This window comes from Lineus longissimus, chromosome 3 (genome assembly GCF_910592395.1).
Source record: "Lineus longissimus chromosome 3, tnLinLong1.2, whole genome shotgun sequence".
Lineage (NCBI taxonomy): Eukaryota > Metazoa > Nemertea > Pilidiophora > Heteronemertea > Lineidae > Lineus > Lineus longissimus.
The window spans coordinates 24,709,049-24,730,819 of record NC_088310.1 but is presented as its reverse complement, the minus strand read 5'-3'; the positions used below and the strand labels follow the sequence as shown (position 1 = coordinate 24,730,819).

At 38.4% G+C, this 21,771-nt stretch overlaps 1 protein-coding gene across 4 annotated transcripts in view; it reads right to left on the bottom strand.

Annotated features, from left to right (window-relative positions):
- The window catches only part of LOC135484320 (neurexin-1a-like), a 372,440-nt gene that overhangs the window by 91,083 nt on the left and 259,586 nt on the right, over positions 1–21,771 (bottom strand). For 3 of the 4 annotated variants that reach the window (XM_064765666.1, XM_064765669.1, XM_064765667.1), the window contains exons 7-9: positions 15,240–15,457; positions 10,406–10,514; positions 6,619–6,702 (exon numbers count right to left, since the gene is read on the bottom strand). In XM_064765666.1, the coding sequence (XP_064621736.1) occupies positions 6,619–6,702; positions 10,406–10,514; positions 15,240–15,457 (411 nt within the window). The remainder of the gene's footprint in view (positions 1–6,618; positions 6,703–10,405; positions 10,515–15,239; positions 15,458–21,771) is intronic. The other variant, XM_064765670.1, reaches the window with a different exon arrangement.

Here is a 21,771-nt window from a genome sequence, read left to right as displayed (position 1 = left end):
CACAGCAGGCAACTGGAGGGTCTGAATAAGAACATTTCTAATCTTGTTAAGAACAAACAAGAGATCACTCCCTGGATGGGTTTTGGGTAAGGGCTTACTCTTGCCGAGGCCAGGGCTTTAGCGCAATGGAGACACCAACAAAGGTCACCTGGATACCCATGGAGTCGTTAAGATACCGCCACAAGCAAAAGAACAAAAGAACCATGGTTTCTATCTTACAGAGGTATAATCAGGCTAATCTATTAGCAGCATTAGACAGTTTTCTCATGCCAGTCTTGTGATTGCTCCATGATTAACCTACTTGCTTTCATGTAGTGCAGATCTTTGAGACATCATCAGTGATGGTGTGTGTCTCATTCGTTTCTTCTACATTGTCTAAGGAAATCTCTAGCATCTTATAATGAGTATGATAACAAAAGAAATGACCCAAACAAATGACTGTCTGAATATATCATGAGAACACGATAAACCTGTAACAATCAAATTAAACTGCCAAATTTTTGGGAGGGTTTTATTTTTTTGAATTTCATGATTCGCAAAACAAAATTTAGAAATTGTTTTTGATTGGAAAAATGTCATCGTTCCCCAAGGTAGAAATTATTAGAATATCAACTTTTTGAGAAGTGTTTTCGAATCACAAAAACAAACAGGCTCGAAAATTTGGCGGTTTTACAGTAAAACATTGGAGTTAGTTGATGTTGAAGAGGTCGTATTCAAGAGGAAAATGAAAATTTAACATCTAGCAAACAAAGTGGGACCAATTTTGATAAAAACAGGTTCTGATTGGAAGATTGGAAAAATAATCAAGATAGTGTCAGAAATCGAGTGATGAAATTTTCGGTTTGAAAATAGGAAATATAATCGACTAGCTGTTAGATCCCAGCTGTAAATCTGTGAATTATGAAATACATTCATGCAATGTTTGAAACTAATAAAATAGATTCAGCATGCGGGTAATGAATCGGATGTTGATGGATGATGTGGAAGTGGATCAAATATGAAATGGTGATAAATGCATCTACACTCATTACAGGCATGACAAGGGATGATTTAGTTGAAGGGCACATTCTGAAACACTATTATACCAGTACACCAAAAGGGACTAGAGATTTAAGGAAATCACAAGTTCCCGCTTTGATCACTGCTTATCAATACCATAAATGAAGACCAGTCACAAGCCTATGCATGTGCAGGGATCTACGTAGGACTGAATGTAAAACGTAACAGAGATCTTTAAAGATGTTTAGCTTCCTGCTTCCATCACATTTTTGTCTCAACAGCAGTTTGCCCACAGAAAGTGATGTATGTCTGACAATACAGTAATGCTTTTTTACCCCGTTGAAATCTATAGCTTTAAAGAGCGAAACTAGTTATTGCAAAATGCCCATTGTTGATATGGAAACATAATAAAATATGCGCTATGGTCACAGTTGCTGATGCGAGTCACCTAAAATTGTCTAAATCTCTCTGTCACATTTTCTATTTCAGTTTCCATGGCAAGTGACTCAGCAGACACACCAGAAATGCCACAGAAAAGCACTTCGATCAAATAGTAAAAGATGAAGAAGCCATGGTTCTTAACTTAGTATCCTCCAACATTCGTATCCTTCCTAAAATACACTCAATCAAAGCCCGCTGAAATTGGCCTGATTGGGCAAGATATCTTGCTATTACATCGATCGATGTACATCACCTCACTTTCCAATCCTACATTGTCACCAAAACATGCAGTTTGAACAGAGCTATCCTAGCAAAAACTCTTCCGATTTCATTACCAGCATATTTCCACCCCAGAAAGCAGTATATATGTGTAACTGATATCATCTTAGGTTGAGGTGTACATCAGAGTGACTACTCTGATTGGGCAATGACCTTTTGACTGCACCCATGCTCATGTATGAGGTCCAATTTCAGCAGGGCTTTGTCTGAGTTGTTTTTAGAAATGATCCAATTAAAGGCCTGCTACAGGAGGATGTATCTTAGAGAGATTCGAACAAGAGGCGTGCCCTGTTGTGCTGGCTAATCTATGATACAGTGCAATAACATGGAGTAGTGCGCCTTTATCTTGTCCATGATGGATCCTAACATGAAAGCTAGATGGAGTGCAAAACACGTTCTTGTAAGGAGAGACGCTGGCAAACAATATTCGTCAGGATATATACTTCCTATCTGATACTGTTATCAAAAGTCTTGTATGCAGCAAACGGTATATGAGACGACTAATATCTGTCCTAACCGGGAAAACAATGATCAAATGTATGGTTTTTAGGTATGTGAATGCTGATGATATAGGCCAATACACTTTCAACTTTCCCCAGAAATGCCACACTTGGTTTAGACTGACAACCGTCCCCTCTATGTCGTCAAGGGTAATAAAAATATTTTGTCTCCAATTCTTGAGTCATCTTCACTAATTTCAGCACAGTGTACCCTGCCATAGGATGACGTTAAAGGGTACTCCCTTTCTCCATGCGGCCCCCTATGTATCCTGAATCGTCTGGATGTTAACTGAGGGAGCTAGGTTCCTCTAGATCCATCATTTCCCAGCCATCCAGTAATTTGGATTTCTAACACTTGGGCTATCTTAACATCTTTGATTTCTAAAATACAATGTGTGTCTAGTATGCAAGGCGTCATGTATCTATTTCTGTTAGTTGGTTAGTAAGTGATAAGTTCTGAGTGGCTAAGGGTTGTCTGCCACTGAGTGCTGGCACGTGGACATGAACATTACAGACCTGGGTAGGAGCAGCTAACGTGCAGTTTCAGCCAGCCTTAAGCAGCTATTTGCATGCCTGTCATCAAAACCTCATGCAATTTCGCTGCCAGAAATTAAAGCCTTGGGGGTGGGAGTGTGTTGCATGCAAGAATAGGAGGGAGTGCTTGTACTTTTAAAGCTTTAGTGCAGAGTCCTAGTATGCAGCCAGTTTTTGCAAATAATTACGTATCAGGTCTGAATGGTGGTCAAAGAAGGATGAATTTGCATCATGCCATGCACATTTTAGGAGGAAGCGGAATTCTATGCCAGTGAACAGGTTCAATCACTTGTATAAGTGGTGATGTTCTTTTGATGCAAGTATCTTCAATATTCACATCAACTGCTTTTATTTCAGTAAAAGATAGGCATTCTTAATGTTCTTACTCTCTCTAATATCAGCAGCTTCTAAATTTTCAAGTTTGAGGTGTAAATTGCTGGTCAGGCTTTAATATTACATGGTTGCAAGATCAAAAGAACATCATAAGTACACAAGGTAAAACCAGTTGCTGAAATCCTAGAGTGACATCATGCTTCTGGCAAATAAAAATGGATGCATTCATATCATTCGTTGTCAGAAGTAGCATCCCAGAAGAAATGAAAAATCTGTGTCTCGGGATGAATAGGAAGATATCATGCAATAAGTTGATAGGCTCATGCTTCATGCAAGAAAAGTGATGCATTCAAGTAAATAAGTTGATAGACCATGCTTAAGATGACCCGATGCAATGATATAGTGATAGAAAACATGCGAGAAAGGAACATGCGATGAAGGAACATGCCGAAAGTGATGCATCATGCAGAAAGAAAAGTAAGATATCCTCACAACATGAAAGTGGAAGAGTGCGGTGTTCACGCATGCAAAAACGTCCGCATGGAACGTTCCTGAGTAAAGACGTGAGAAACGACATGCAGCATACCAAACAAACACCAAGAGTTTGAAAATACCACATGCCTCATACGTGCAGATTGGCCAGCACACATGCAGAATACCAGCACACGTGCAAAGATACCAGTACACGTGCAGAAAGACCCGTGCACACACATTGAAAAGCCTAGGAACACCATGCACGACAACAACTGTAGGTGGAAAGAGCTATTGGCAGCGTTGACTCCGCAGACCACGAATTGACTACACTAGGCTCAGAGGGTTCTCGTGCTTTTGACGCTAGTCTATTTCAGTTTGAGAGTGGTGCAGAGGAGGTACGGTGTGGTATTTTAGGTATTGGGCACTATTTAGTAGGTATTCAATATAGATGGAATAGAGAGAGGAGATGGGCTCAGACCAGTTGACTTCTGAAATCATTAGAGTTGCTATAAGTAAGATATACGTGATGATGGTTTAATTCCAAATTCCAAATACTTTTTTTCCCTCTCACGGGGGGCAACCACCACATGCACGTTTTCCAGTACACGTAAATTCAATTCTTTTTTGTCTCCTTTTTGCCAGAAATGATAGCAATGTTAGCTTTGAAAATGTGTTGTAGTATACGACATAGAGTGTATCGCAGCATAACCCTGAAGTCAGCGAGTCCCTTAATTATCTGTTATTTCTGTATCATGTAACTGGTATTATAAGTTACCACCTCCACAGAATACAACACAATTTGAGTCACTTTAGTCTAGAATATCAGTCGTGTTTCATTTGACATTAATAAATCATATTATTCTTATATAGGGTGTTAAAAAACAAAGAAATTGTCTTTGTTCTACATTCTATCAGTGATATCTGCTAAAAAGAACCAACAATTAATAGAGTAATCGATAGAAAAGAAGAACTTGTAAAATTGGATGAGACTTCATTGGAGAGCTGGAGGAAACCTGGTTGCTAATGTTAGTAGAATGACTTTACAACATTGAATTTTCATTTCTATCAATTTGCTCATATAAATTTTTGCAACGATTATCAGCACTTTTAATGACAAAATATTTCAACACCCTGCCCGTCCATGAAATAATTTTAAACACAGATTAGTCAGGGGGCTTTAGATTATATCAAATTAATTTATATTACCCATTACATTACGATTGGCATACCAACGTCCAGCTCTCTTGGCAGTTACCAGGTTCTTGAATGTTATTTTAACAAGACATCGCTTAATGAACAGCACCGATGGCAGTTGCCAACAAGCGTGAATCTAATAGCGGGTAATGATAATTTGATGGCATGTCAGAATGAGTCATTGTCATTGTGAACCTCATGTGCGATGGCTTTATGAACCTTTGAGAAGATACCATCATATAATGAGTTTGTACGCAGCAATCATAAATCCCATTTCTGTTCGGTGTGCCAACATTGGTTTCCGATAACACGCTTGTCTCGAAGCATTATTATGACAAATAGAATACTTTGCAGCTAAGCAGACAGGCACTCAATAATAGAAATACAGTTTAAATGTTGAAAGAATTGGCAACAGTGTTGAACGCTTTCAGGTCATCACTTCTCTATCACAAACTTCTTTTATTATGAGTGGTGATGTTGATACAGACAATTTAGAATATGAATGAGTAAATAGACATACCTGGCTTGAAATTACTTTGAAAACAAAACTTAAACAAATACTTTTGATCATTTTAAAACATACCTTACTTGTAGAAACATAGTAATGTTAAAACAGCAGTAGAAAATTGAGTGAAGCGGGAGATTCTACCGAGCTCTTAAGTGGGAGTACAAGGCAGATCAAGTGGTAACTGCCACTATCAGTTGATGCCAGCAGCAACCACCAGGACGTGATGTCAGGTGTGCCAATGTCGCAAAGGCCATGGTTATTAAAATTGTGGTTTATGTGATAGTTGTTCAGCCAATATCTCAATTGGGAAGACAAAGTTAGTTTAATTTTGTGGTTTATGTGATGGCACTTACTCAAGGCATCAATCAGAAAGGTTTCAGTTGCTTAATTTTGTCTACTTTCTTATATCATGCACAAGTTAATGTCTCATTCAGGAAGCTAATGTCAATTAAAGAGAACTGTTAATTGTAGACTTGACAGTGTATGATATTAAAACTGGTCGTGACGCCCATCTCCTGAAGTGTGAATTGGTGTAAGGCATTGAAATCACCCCCATGGCCAAATGATGCCCATCCTGTCCAGGACTGGGAAGCTAATATCTATGCTTCATGACAGGCAAACCCAGGGCAGCACTGTCAGAGGGGTGTTCAACGCTAATTAAGGTTCACAAGGTTTATTGTTAGTTAATTACAAAGTTTTTTACAAAAGGTTAGAATTTCGTTTAATTGTTTAATATATCTAGAATGCTTTGACAAACTACAACAGATGAACACTCTGAGAACGATCTTTAGTAACACATTTGCGTTTGTTATCAATATTTTCCCCAAGATGTTGATACAATACGTTGATATGAAGTCACTCCACAAAACATCAGTGGGGTGCATTCTTTCTGATAAAGTTTGATGCTGAACAGAGCTTTGACACCCGCAGAATAATCCAACTAGTTCTTTCACCCACCACTGCTACCTCTAATCTTCGCGTTTCACAGTTCAACAAAAGAATTCCTCAAAGAGAGCAACGTAACTGCAGAAAAGTATGCTTAACACAAAAACGCTTCAATTTATAGTTGAGTTATTCTGTGGCTATGGAGCAGGAATGCAGATTAGAGATAGCGTCACCACACCGCTAGCGTGATGCTAGCACTAGCGACAGATGTAGCCATGATGGATCCGCAGTTGGATCAATAAACCTAGCAATAAACCTTGTGCACACCTAAATCAATTGAAAGTGTAAGCTCTATGTAGAGAATTGGAAACTATAGTTGGAGAGAGTGGGGCAAGACTGAGAGAGAGCCAATGCATGCCTGGCTGGTTCAACATGCTGTAAGTGACAAGAAAACGAGACTTAGGGATTTACCACGGGGCTTTTTGACATTAACATATGAGCCCACATGTATGACAGCCACGCGGAGTATTATGCCTTTCCCTTTTGGTAGTTTGGCTACAATAGAAATGACAGAGTTAGAATGTTAGTACCTGGGAGATGAGGTGCATAAGGGAGAATGTGATGTTATTTAAAGTGTGCCCTTGTCACCCTGGTTTAAGGGGGTATCTGGTGGGAGTATATCCTGTGGTTCTGGGAGCCCAGGGTGAAAGGGTATATGTGGGCATTCAAGGGAAGTTGTGATAGGTGAAATTTACGGGGAGTTAGTATACAAGGGACCTCAGTTTAATAGAGGCAGGGAAACATGCATATTATAAATTAGTTTTCCTTTGTTATTGTGATTTATGTTTTGAATGTGTTTGCATGTTGATTGAGTGTTATGAATGTGTGGAATGATATAAAATTTGGATGCTTATGTAAGGGTGGCAACCGGACAAACCAAAATAATTGTAAACTTTATCTGTAAAGATCTATTATAGAAATCCATATTGGTTTAGAATGATATGCATGCCTAAAATTTACTTGATGTAGTGATGACATTTTTAACAACCATCTCTTAATCTTCATGTCAGAAAGAGTTTGTTATACTCATATTCCTCCTAGAGATTGGTTTTGCATAAAATATTTGCTGATGAATTTAGGCACAATTTATTTGCAGAATTGGAGAAATAAATAGAAATTTCATCTTTGGGGTGCGGGATATGACAGTTAGATGGATTCAGTGAATCCTCGATGATAAGTTGTGAGCCACTGTGGAATATTCTGTTATCAATACAATAAATTACACCTAAGGATCAAACATTCATAATTTCCGACAGAGCATTTGCAATTTATAAATCATGACTAACATAACTTGCATAAAATACTCTTTGAAGATTCTGATCACTGACAAACAAAAGAAGTAAGGCACCCTTAATGAATCTCCCAATAACCCATTAGAAACACATTGGGTTCCCAACAATAACCCACTTGAAGTTCACTCAGTCTCCATCTTGAAAACCAACTCGACTCCAATTACAGGTAGGATCCACTGGAATCTTTCCTGGATTACCCACTGGACTTCAACTGGCTTAGTCAACTGCTACACACCTATCCAGTGATGAAATAGTTGGCTGATAGTTACTATGTTTAAAATGCATGCATTTGAGCAACACCACTGCCATTGGGAGTGTAGTTTAACCAATTTGCCAAAACTGGATGCACTAGAACCCAGTTGGGTGGACTGAAGGACAAAAACCAACTGTCAACTTAGGTCCTACAGGACAACTGGACTACCAATCTCATATCTGGACCCAATATGTGTCTCCATTGGGTTTGAGAGAGAGAACAATGTCCTATATACAGAATATCTCATATGTGGAGAAAAAAATAATTGTAGGCCGCCCAATATTAACCCACCCCATGTTGCTCTTTCAACACTGGGCGGTCATATTGGAGAAATGATTATTCTAGACAGGCTATCCATAAACTTAGAAATGATTATACATTCATGAAATGATCAAACATTTATGAAATGATACCAACATACAATCACGATGGACAGAAATATTTAAATAACTAACATCACAAAGACATAAGAATAAGGGGGGGGCATATGAATACAAGAATAATGCCATTAGTTTGACGACTGAAATGTATGGCATGATGTAACTTGTTTAAAGGGATGGAGGGGACAACTGCCGACATCTAGTGTTTGAACAAGCAACAAGTATTGATTTTTTATCATTTTAAAAATTTGCAACATTTTCTGTCTGGCTAGTATTGATTCAGAATAAATAAAGAATCAATACCTACTTGTACACAAATACAAGTACTTATCCGATGTTTCCTTCGATGGTATTCAATCTTTTGAATAGATGGTTTAAAATGTCGAATAAATACTTCATAATTTGCTGATTAGGCCTTACATTATCGCGAACAGTGCTTTAAGATCACAGAAACATCACTCAGACATGTCAGACAGATGATCATCAAGAATTAATGAAGTTTTTTTATTCTTCCTACTACCTAAAGAAGCAAGTGGGGTTGTTCAATACATTATATTTCCAAACTTTCTGGTATCATTGATTGATACATGGATCGTCAATTTGTTGGGTAGTTTTATTTGGTCGTGGTGGTGGTGGTGGTGGTGGTGGTGGGTACAGCCTTATAAAATTTACCTATTTTGCTTGTAAATTTATAGAAAGATAATGTTGTCAGCTATTATCATGATTATTGGGACCATGGTTGATCAAACCAAATGTGAGAAATTTTAAAAACCATCCATTATTTCTTAGGGTACATTTGAAATTGTACTGGTGTTCACTTTCAATCACCCAGGTGGACTTAAAGCACTTGATTCAGATTTATTGGGAAATGGGCAATAGTTGCAACATAGTCCACAAAAGCATGAATCAGACATGAACAACACCTGTCTTTAACGAGAAGCTATTTTGGACAATGGTGAAACTTCAAAAACTTTTTGAAGTATATCTGAAACTGGTGAACAGAATAGCCTTCAAGTGTACATTTTAATGGTTATGACCATTCTGATACATCCTGTACTACACACCAAATGATCGTAATTGGTCTAAAGTTGATTTCTTTACACAGGCTATGTCAATATTATTGCACATTCGCTCAAAACTAATCAGTTAGACAATCAAAGGCATCTGTTAAAGCTCTTGTATCATATTGATCTATTTGCTATTAGGTCCATATATTGGCACAGAGCCTCACCTCCAACGTAAGAATGAGGAAATAAGACGGCTGGGTGCAAAATGGATTTTGTCGATTTCAATGAATGCATCTTATGTCAAAGAAGAGTTGTTTGTATGTTAGTGATATTACGATCCATGAAAGTCATTTATAGAAATCAAGATTTGTTGATGGGTGTTATTGGGTACATATTGTGAGGTGTCACTAATTTGAACATGTTGAATTGCCCAGTCAAGTAGCAAGGAAAATATAACCTTTTATCAAGATTGATCTCAGATACTATGATTTGCGGAGTCAGAATGAGATTTATTAAACATTCATACATTTCCCGTTTGCTAATGGGAATATACAAATATCTCCAAACTGATCCAACAAATAACTAGGTTATCATTGAACACAATGACCCCTACTTTATTTGGTTTCTCTTGCATTCAGGGGTTTCTCCTCAATATCAATACCGATACTGCAGAATAAAGTGCTGCCACCAAGCAATCATATCACAAGTTTAGCTGGCAAGCGATAGAACTGCGAGAACAATAAATGCTAACTAAAAATAGTAAAGACTTTTTTGTCAAATGACACCAACATTTCATGGAATAAATTCTGTGGTAGCTCTTCATCATTGAAAAAGCAACATTTCAAGTGGCAAAGAGAGTCATCTTTTTGAATAGCTAGACAATTCTGAATGTCAATTATTTTACTCTGCTATGCCATCTTCAAAGCAGCTTAGAAACTAACACAGCCATTTTCAGGGTTTGACTGCAGGGATCGCAAGAGAACTATTGCTAAATGCTAAAATAAAAGATTTAGGTTTGCGAATGCTTGGTTAAAGGAACTTTTCATATCAACAAACAAGTAAACATTGAAAAAAACATTTTGGAAACAATATAGGCCTAACTTGACTTTGACCTGAAACAACAAATATTAACTGGGATGGTAGAACTAAGACCAAAATGATTGAAAAAATGATTCTGATAGAAATTCAAATTAGCTAATGTATTCTTTGATGTGATTCTTTCCAACAGACAACAACATACAGGAGTCAAGTAAAAAGGAACTTTACCTCTTCGGATGAGTTGTTTGTCGAGTTGCAGCTTGATATTCCTCGCCCGACGCGTGATTTCAGCCGTGTGCCATTTGTTGTCATTCACGTTGTTGCCAACTGCAAGAGTCTGAAATACATATTCAAGCAAATATTTTTACTCAGAACAAATTTTGCACTCTCGGGTTTTTGAACTTCACCAATAAGCTAAGTACTGACTCAGTCGAAAGTCAAAGCCGCTACCTCCCAGCCCCCTCATATTGAAAATTGCAAAAAAAAATGCACAGTACATACAAAGGACAGCCCATAAGCCTTTTGAGGTCATCCCATGACTGCCCTAATTTTAGGCAGAAATACTTAAACACTTTGGTTGGCTCTCTTGTCCGAGTTTGTTAAAATATCGACACATTCACTGGACATGCATCAGCAAATGTTTGTCATGAGCAAGGCACTTCCTAGTTTCATCATCTGTTCGAAGATGGCATTACTAAAACTACAAAATTGGAACAGAGAGCAACTTTCTCACACTGATTTTTATCAGATAGATACTGATTACAGGCCACAAGCAACTTGCTGGGCCCTTGCAGATGCTTGGCCCTACTGTGGCAAATGGATTGAGGGGGAAGGAATTAAATGACAGTGTGTCTTTCACGAATCTAGCCCATTATGGTCTATTCAACCTAACAAACCTTAATTGCTGCTTGCAGCATAGCGGTATTCCTCCAATACAAGCAAAAAGAATTGAGCTTCATCAGTGCAAGAAACCGTCATAACTCTTTGAATGATTATCAATAAATATGCTGAATAATCATATTGTTTGCTTTGTTATGGTTATGGATATGGCAAACTTTTGGCAAAATGATGCATCTTTTTCGAAAAAAATGTCAAATGAACAAAGGACTAAATGTTATACTATTGGATTTTGATTCGATTATTGAATACATTTTGACAATAAAGAGATATAGTGTTTGCATGTTTTGAGTAACCTTCTTATTAGAATGTTATTTAGTTGTGAGTTTATCATGTTTTTATGATGTGATATTTCTTACACAAGGCAATTTATAATGTAGAATTTCTTACATGAAATACACAGAACATTCAATGAATATTGCAGTTTAAGGCTGCATTAACCCACTCATACATGTGCAGTGTTTTCCCCTTGCTGATGGTATGGTACAACAGTGTAAATTGCATATATTTTCGGCATTTCTTAAATCTTGAATGACAATTGGAAGGCCTTTCATAAACAACATGTAGTGGAGTTGGTCAAAGAGCCTTTAAATTCAAATGCAGTACTGCTTTTTATCATTCTCAACATATTGCATTATAACATATCTTCTTAAATTCTAGCCAACAGCCTCCAATGATCTCTGATCATCATAATTACTACTCCATCATTCACAAGCTACACAAGTATTGATTCGGAGTCACACCAATAACTGTGCCCCTAACAGGAAGGCAATGCCACCTCCTGAACGAATGATTACAATTTCGTCAGCCTCAGCCTCCTCGAAGAGCAAGCCAAATAAAGTCACTCGTTCGAAATTCAACACACATTGAATTCGGTGATCAAGTGGATCATATATCTGCGGGGTATATTGATCACCACCAGTTTCTAGCACCCAGAGGACCCTATCTAATTCCGTAAGGCATGTCTAAGTGGTAAAATCTTAGAAACTCAGCTCGATATAAAAAGAATCGGAAAATGCTGATCATTAGAAATTTAATGACACTCATGGGCTACAGTGACATTCCTCTTATATGGTGACACTGTAGGGCATACTATTCAGTAGCCATGGCAACGGAATTATTAGGGGGCCAGCAGAACATTTTTAGTTGTGCCTCGCATATTTGACTATTCTGACGGCATCATCGTCGCAACCTTATTGCGCTTAAAATAACTGTATCACCCCTGTTCAACGTTAATACAGCAAGTAATAAAGTGTCATTTCGAGCTACATCTTTATTTCATGGAGGATTCAACCTTGCCAATGTTCCGACAACAACCGGAGGAAATTTATGGAGATGATAATCAGTTAATAGTTTTGTCAATTTTGTAGAGATGGCACTGCTAAACCTGCAATAATTACATTTGTGTAATTTTGGGGATATCAGGAACCAGTTTGGGTTATTCGCCTTGTAGAGGCCCAGGCCTGTCGGAGTAGTTGGGTGGATGGACCTAATAGTGGCAAAAAAGCATTCTCCGCTGTAATGAAATAGACCTTAACACTATTCATGAAAGTTCAAATAGAGGACCAAGTCACTAATGCAAGACAACAGCACCATAAAAGGTAAACAACTTATTCTCGCCAAAGATCAAATCAGTGTCATGACATTATGTTTTTTTTCGTGTTTAGTAGCGATTCTCCAATAGCTTCCGCTTGTTTTTTTGTGTGATTATCGGAGGTAATTTGGTGCTGTCAGGATGCGGTGATGGTCTAATGATGCCCTCAAGCCACCAGAACTATCATTACCTGTATGCTTCACCAACGCTAATGGCGAACATGGATTGCTCCTATGAGGGATAAGAGGGTAAGCTGACACAGGGTAATGATCCAAGTTGATGGCTGTGATGTGATCAAACTGGTCATGGAGTATGGACACAGATCAATTGGACATCGGAGTTTGCATTTGGCAGAATTGAGTTCAAGTAGCCAATAATGAGGAAGTGGAGTTTTGTGATAGATCACTGCAGATAGGAGTCATGCACCTTTACAAGGCCCAGGTGAATGCCCTAATGACCACGCAAACAGTTAATAATGTTAATGACTTCACGGGGCAAGGTCACTTTGAGCTATACAGCAGTGAGGTCTCTCTCGAAACACTATTGTCTTATAATGGTCAAGGCAATACTATTTCTGGATATATTTTTTCTTAACTGAGCTACAGCCAGTTATTTAGCTATAAAAGGCAGATGATTTATTGGTAACAAAGTTACATGAATGAGATCAACTAATAGGAATCCCATGCATAAAGTTACGACTCGAAACCCACAGTGGCTAAATTATAAATGAAGGCAATCCCGCATGGCCAGTTACAGCTCTCGAGGTGCCAACCTGCAATTTGGAACTTGCATGGTGATTAGGTGAATACAAAATACATGGCAATCATCCGTCCCTTGGCGCAGATATACATAGCACGGCTCATGGCCTTGAGTACCAGTGCTGCCCCCTTGAGGACCATGGAATCATTTTGTAAATAAAATTTACATTCATTCAATACTGGCAACACGTTACGCCTCCCATTTTAAGATTCTGCTACTGGAAGAATGTCAAAGGAAGCTTTCAAAATGAGATTCATGGTCAATTTTAAAGATTTAAAAAAAAATTGCCGGGGGGGGGGGGCACAGCCACTCCAGACAAATATCAGATAAAGGATTCAGGTGAGCTAACTTGAATTCCTTGTCTTATGACTCATCCTTTCACACTCGAACCCAAATTATCACATCTACCTCTCTGACATTATGTCCACAGTCTAAGCCAGCATGGCATAATTGGATATGACTTATTTATGTTCTTGCCTATACAGAAGGAGGATGGCACCAGCTGGGCAGATGTCAAAGATGGCTCAGAGTGGCCACTAAGAATATGGCCATTGGGTGTTGGTAATGACACTAGTCTATAGGGAGACACTGATTTAATTACTTTCAATGTCTGAGGCTTCAAATGAAAGATGAGTACACATTCCTTTCATGAGGTATGGCCGAGAAAGATTTATTTCTGTTCGTTTACCTCTTAAGATATTTCATGAGTGGTATCTGGAGATTCTCTGACGAGACATTGGTTTGGGTGAGAAATATAATGGACAACAGAACATCTGCTGCAGGCCAGATACTCCATAGCATAAACTGCTCATTCAGTGAGGGCAGCAGAGTATGACCGGTCACACACTGCTGGTGAGAGTGAGTACCTCAAAAAAGAGAGAAACCTATATCCGAAAACTTGTCCCATTCTAGAAACTCCATGTCATGCACTGGCCATGAAGTGTGAGTAAATACCTCTCAGATAACCATACATGTCTATCATAGTAGTAATAACAGAAATATGTCCAATACCAAACTCTTAACCATCAGAAGGAGGTGATAGAAGCCATATTTTGTTCAATCCTCTGTGTCAGCCTCCTTTATAAATCAATGAATAATTCAAGGAAGTCTTGTCCCTCAATTTCCCACATACCTCCGGAATTGTGACATGTTTAGTGCTACAGGAGTAATCTTCAAATATTTAATGAAGATCTGATTGCTTTTGCTAGCTGCTATATACACGTATTACATGTATTAGCAAGAATTGACTACATATTGTACTTTAAACATTCAGTCACATTTATAAAGATCAATTTGGAAAGCTTGAAAACTGCACATTTTCATGAACTTCTCCACTTGGCTTCATTTCAAGCTAACTACCTTGCTCCAATGGTGAGTAACTCCCCATAAATAATTGGCTGTCAGTTCAAATTATAGCTTTAATTTCATTTTCATCACTACGGCCAACTGTAGGACAACCTTCAGCCAATTTTCTAGTTGCAGAACGTGAGACTCTCGAGACTCTATCACTTATCATCACTTCGCTGTCACAGACCCAGTAATTGACACTCCATTGGTTAATTAGTGATTAACTACAGAAGTGATCAGTATTACAGCGGACGTTAAGATCAACTGAGGTGGACCACCATCGGCATCACTTTTGGTTCTCATGGTTAAAAGTAAGGCAAAGAAAAGACATGGGTATATTCTGGCTCTTTAGCAAACACTGACACTGTTGTTATGAGGCAGTTGGTATAAGCACATGGAAATAACAATGTTGCCAGGTCTGGATTCAACTTAAAGATATACTAGTATTCCTTTAATAATTCTTACCTTTGCCCCACTCCCTAAGTTGACTTCAAGACTCAGGCGACCGTCGGCTATTGAAAGCTCCATTCGATCCAACGTCTGATCAGTACTCGTCGCAAAAATCAGACCCGTAGGACGTTTTGTCTTAAAGCGGATGGAAATGTCTTCAGCCTCTGTCTGGGACTCGTCAGGCACCGATATGAGGACATACTGTGTGCCATCGAAGCTGAGGGTGGAGGCAACTGAAAGGAGAAAAACATTGAACATATTTAGAATTAAGATGTGAAGGCTGCTAAACCGAAAAGAAACACCCAGATCCATGAACGTAGAAGGACTTGAGAATGATGGACAAGAGATCTACCTGCACTGTAGCTGAAAGTGTGATAGACATCTACCTGCACTGCAAGTGAAAGACGTTCAGAATTTATTAGCTAAAAAGCTGATGCAGACAAGGACCACCTAATATAATATGGCCGAATCCTCTTATTTCAAAAGACTGTGCAGTGATGATGACCATGGCTTTGAAAACACAGTACCATTCTTTTCCATAGGTAGGATGAGAAAGTAGTTCAACCTTGTTTACTGCATCCAAAACATCAAAAGAATGACACCTCCATAAGACAAAGGTGGGATATCAGATGTTTCTGACACATTGGCGAAAAAGATCAGTGCTGTCATACTTACAAGGACATACAGTAATTCCTTTCACCAAGAAACATTATTACCAATAAATGTGATATTGTGGAGTAGTTTCTTCAAAAGAGGTGTCAATAACACATTCTCTCTGTAGTATCCATTTAAAGATTTTTATACCCTTTCATCTCATATTCTACTCTGTGTCTCTATTAAGGCCATTTGCCAGCAGACATTGCTTTTCAAGCGCTTTTGTGTCATAAACTTTTAGACAGCTATTCACGTTTTTGTGGCATACGATCATTCCATACATAGTTTGTATTCTGAATATCATATTGTCAATCAAATGTCATAAAAAGTCTTCCTCGATGCACAGTCTGTATTCCCCTCCCTGATCAACTCAAAGGTAAAGGCTAACCGCTACATCTCTATTCATCATGTTTCACAGGGAGGCAGACCCCATTTCCATTTGAATTTTTTTCTCACCAGCTTGATCAAATCGTATAATGTACCACAATGCCCAAAGGAGAACCACACAACAGCCTACGCAAATATTTCATCAGTCAGTTTCATACCCAGCCAGGTTGAATCATATTCATCAACTCATCATGGTAATTGCCCCAACCCTAGGCTCTGTCACGGTTTTGTCCCAAGTCGATTTCTCCCGTAATTAACACTAATCCATTACAGAATATGGCAGGTTGACATCCTTTGGGTATGTAGCACTAATTGATGAAAATGTCCTGCGCATTTTTCAATTTAATAACAATCTCAACAGGATGACTATGGTATCAGGAAGCCACAGACCAAACCACTAGAACAAGTAGAACAGATAACTATGGCTAAAATATGCATGGCCTATCAAGATATAGACATAGACTGGAGATCCATATTACAGTGGAACCCGGGTCGGCGACCACCCCGGTAACGCGATCACCCCGCTATGACGACAAAGAATCGCCGGTCCTGAATGGTTTCCTATCTAATTACCATTACAAGGCTCCTAGCTGGTAACACGACCAGCCTGGTACCCAGACCACGATCACTTGATTTGGCGGTCCCAAATTCATCCCTCTAACCCGGCCGAAGGGCCCAATTGCCGTAATCCATCGCGACCGATTTTTTTTGTGAAAAACTTCAAATCTGAAGAATGAAAAACATTTTTTTTTTCTCAAAATGAAGCAACATCATCAGTCCCAAAACTTTTTTTCTTTGAAAATTTTATTGAGATTTTTTTTCTGCTAACCCTACCCCTAACCTTGAAAAAAAAATTTAAGTCCAAATATTTTGTTCTGCTCAAAATGAAGAAACATCATCAGCCCCAAAAATTTTGACTTTGAAAATTTTTCAGAATTTTGAACTGATGAATAAGTTCAACAATTTTGGTGGGAAAACCTAATCGTGTATTTTGTCGCGGGATTTTCAACTTCACTGAAGCGACCACCCCGGTAATGCGACTATTCAACCTCAGTCCCATGAGTGGTTGTGTTACCGAGGTTCCACAGTACACTCCTTTTTATGTCTAAATTGCCAATCAAAAAACGTCAACACTTCAACAGTGCTGCTAACATCTACTGTTTGCATGTTTACCAAGAGCAATGATGCCTAGATTGAGCCGGAAAGAGTTGAGAACGACCTGAGATTGCCAACTGAGACAACTCTGCAAGCGCCATTTCCATGCCTTAAATAACATTCTATTAAAAAATAAAAGAGCCAATATTTCTTCCATCAATCCATCAATTGGTGAAAAATGCCTGATTCATGCAGCTGAGGTTTGCCACTCAGGGTTCAAGGTCAAATCTCTCGTCATTTTCTTTTTCATTTTTTATTGGCATTGCCATTCGAAGTGGATGGCAATATCATAATTGATTTTTAAACGCTGTATCATCAGCATGAGTTGACATCATAACTTGACCAAGGCAGTAAAGGATTTATATTGAAGTAATAAATCACCAGAAGCACCAAAGTTATTTTGCAGTTTCCATGTAAAGGAGAAACGTCTATCAGCAACTTTAAGTGACTTAATCTAAACTTCTCTAGCTCCTACATAAAGTCTTCCTTTTAGATAACTGGGAATCACTGATACCAGATGACTGTGCACTGCATCAGAAAATAGAAGCACTAAAACCTCTATATCGCTAGACTGAAACCCATAGCAAGACACCTTACCAATAATCTGTCGTGACCAAGCACATGTGTTTGGTCACACGACCAGCCAGCTTCAAGGCATGGGTAACCTTCATCAAAGCCGTTTCCAACCATATTCTTTACCAGAGATATAAAAGACAGATTGCTGACTGATTCTGAAAAAAAACTGACTTGTATAGCCATGCAAGGTCACAAGAAAAAGAAAGATATTTGTCTCCAAGGCATGGGCAACACAGTCACCAAGGACCTTTTTTGACAGAGACGCACTAATGGTTTCGATCTCCGACCAAACCTTTATTTACAGATACCGGGCTTAGAGGGACTGCTTTTATCTATATGTTGTGCCAGAGCATTTAGTAGTAGAGTTCATGAATATTTCCATCAACCAAGAAACCTTACATAAAGTGCCACCCAAATGAGAGATTTTTATCACTGAGACTTGCAATAGTTACTGCTGGGATGTGTAAAAAAAGACCTCTTATCTGAATTAAAACTCAGCCTACTGGAATTGCTGGGTCTGATATTAATCGACGGCTGCAGCAATCTCGTCGCAGGTTGCAGGTCACTGACATCCTTTCATCAAATGTCTCGCATATCCCCCCTCTGACTGAGACAGGGGTCGGTGAAACCAACTTCCTTTAAAACCACAATATGCATTAAGTCTCTAGGGCTACAGTGACAATTTACCATATAAAGCACAGCAGAGTCGCAGCATATTCCCACAACCTTAGAAAACAATGCTTGAACTTGGAAATTATGGGGACCATTAACCTGATCTCAGAGCTCAATACTCTTGACTTAAACCCTTCCCCTACTGCACTGATGGCGATCTCAGATGACGTTGTAATCTAAAAATCCCCTCCTTATATCTTGGATAAGTTCATCATAGATCTTCTAATGTCTGTCCAAGCGATACCAAACTATTTCAATTCAAGAGATGATCATCTGATAAAGCCAGATCGATAACAGAGAAAAATCCATCAGCATGAACGTGTGGTAATGGAAAAATAACAATGCTGTAGACTTGGTCCACCAAGAAAGAATAAGTGGCACTTTTGGAGTGGCAGTGAAACCTTTACGCCAGATTGAACATTGCACCTTGCCATGTGCATTGGTGAACTGGTTAAGGTGTCTTGGTCCCAACCACAGTTTCATCACCACTCGGCTGTCCTTATGCTATGCTCACAGTCCATTATAATCATTTTAGGCTACATTGTCCTTTTTGGATTCATCGCGATAGGATTTTGGCCACATCGGGAACACGTACATTTACCCCATGTTGGATCCTTAGCCTGTCTTATAGGCAATCAGGGTTTTAAGTCTCATTCAAAGGACTCTTTAGTTATGACAGTCATCTTAAAGCACCTTGAGGCAGGTCAGAGAAAAGTACTGTTACATACATAACAGCAGCCCTGTACATATACAAGTGCTTTAACACACAAACTGAAAAAGTATTAACAGCCTATCTGGTCAAACAGATCATCGCACTTCTTTAAAATTGATAATCCATATGACGATTTAGTTCTCATGACCATTGCATTCACCAGACTTGTTGATTGATACCTATGTCATAACTGTACCAGATTCCATGACATCTTAGTCCTTTATTCACAGAGCGCCTCCTGTGGAGGGGAGATGATTATTACGCACTGTTGGAGGAAAATCACCTTGTTTGATGATGGTCGACGTTTCTCTGAGTCTCGAAGTGACAACACGATATTGGATGATGATTCTGGTGTGATGAATGGTAGGAATATTGGAAATATTCCCATTCATTTCCAGAGGATATTAATGGCTAAGGTTCTATATTGTGGAGATTCTCTCACTGAAGTTTTTTAAAATATAATTTCCGACATATTTGATTGTAGATCGGAAAAATCGATGACTTTCCCAAGATATGAACACAGCAGATTATGCTGAGGGCATTTCTGGCAGGCTATACGACCGTTGTTCTGAAGTACATTGAAACATCCTCAAGTTAATGTTGTGGTAGCATTTCTGAAAATGATAAGATTTCCTCTAGGTTGGCTAGGATATACAAGAAAATGTCCTTTAAGTCCATCAATAAGATCAACCCAACTGATGATGCCTGCGGATCTCAGGACCACATCGTGGGACAAATAAAAACATTGTTTTAGACCAAACCCTATTTCGAAATTCCTCTTTTCATTCATTGCAAATTGTTCAGCCAGCACAGAATAAGTCACAAAACATCTTTTCTTGGCCACCTTTCAGACAGCTGGTGGCTACGCTATATGATTATATCCCAGTTATGTGATTTTTTTCTTTACGATGAAATCTGCAATCCAGCAAGTTGAAAAAATTAATGAGGAAATGCCGGCTACACATCCTGTCTTGTCTAGGAGACATGACGTGAAGGTAGAATGTATAATGACAATATGTATTGTCACCAGAGACAAATTTGGTGGACATACCAGGTGAGTCGTTATCTTCAAACAAGAAACATGTCTGCAGAGATGACAGGTGACAAAATCAATCAATGATTTCTTGTGGGTTGTTCCGCAGCAGGGGAAATCAGCAACAACTGTTAAGGTTTCGTGGGCAGATATGTCACACATGCCACTGGTGAGTATTGATAATTACATCAGGATAGGGATCACAGGTGTACTGATATTTGACATATACTTCAGTCGTCACCAATCTAAGACCACTTTTTCAGGTTGATGGAAAACAAAATAGGATCCACATGGTGTTTCAAGGTCAAATATACCAAATCAAAGACCTATCCCTCAAACAACAATGTTTTTAAACTCTAAGTATAAGTTACTTTTACTCCCATATCATGATTGGAAAAAAGATATATCATGATTGACCAGGTAAAAACTTTAATCAGATGGGCAGTGCCCAGAAAACATCAGATTTCAATAGAGTAAGATCGATTGTTTTTGCATTCTGCATTTCCTTTGGTTTTAAAACTGTTAATTAAAAACTGTAATAGCTTATCATTAATCGTAAAGTCTAAACTTGATAATAGCATGGTATGATAATGCTTTAAGTCAGGGTGTGGCCCTTCTGTATCTGTCTAAATAATTAACTCATTTTGGACATGTTGTGTTGGAGGTACACCCACAACTGGTACATTTTGTGCAGCTACTGAGGAGAGAAGAGGGGTTAAACTTTTTTAAAGATTTTCTTAAATGGGAAATTTCGATTTAAGTAAAGCAAGAGGTCACATGTAAGAGCTGATAAAAGCCATAAAAAGATATTATGGTAAAATGAAGCTGACAGCCTCTCGGATCTGAATACTAAACCATTTTAATGCGAAACTCAATTTTTTTAGTGAGATCAGGGAAAATAAATCGCTCCTATTTTTTTTGGTTTTGTTTATGGTACATGTAGTTTTACTGAATTTATTACTTTGCTACAGGGAATATAATACTGCTAGGAGCACTTCATCGTTCATATGATTAAAACTCGCACAAGTCAATAAACTGCCTCTGGCAAGGCACAATGCCTGGAACATAATGCACCTTCACATAGATATCAAATTGATATCCCCTGCAGCAATATATCGATTTGAGCAAAATTGGACCATTTTGATGAGTCTAAATGGATTAAATTATCTCCACATGAAAGGTTATAAACGTATGAATAATTGACAATGTTTTATGATTGTCTTCAACATGTTTTATGCTGAATAATTTGTTCCTTTTGTTCTCATACTCTAATTACCGAATTTGCCAAGGGGCATGTCATGCAGCTTTAACTGTTATTAGGTTATATCTAATCTCATCCACAAACTCTCATCAAATTG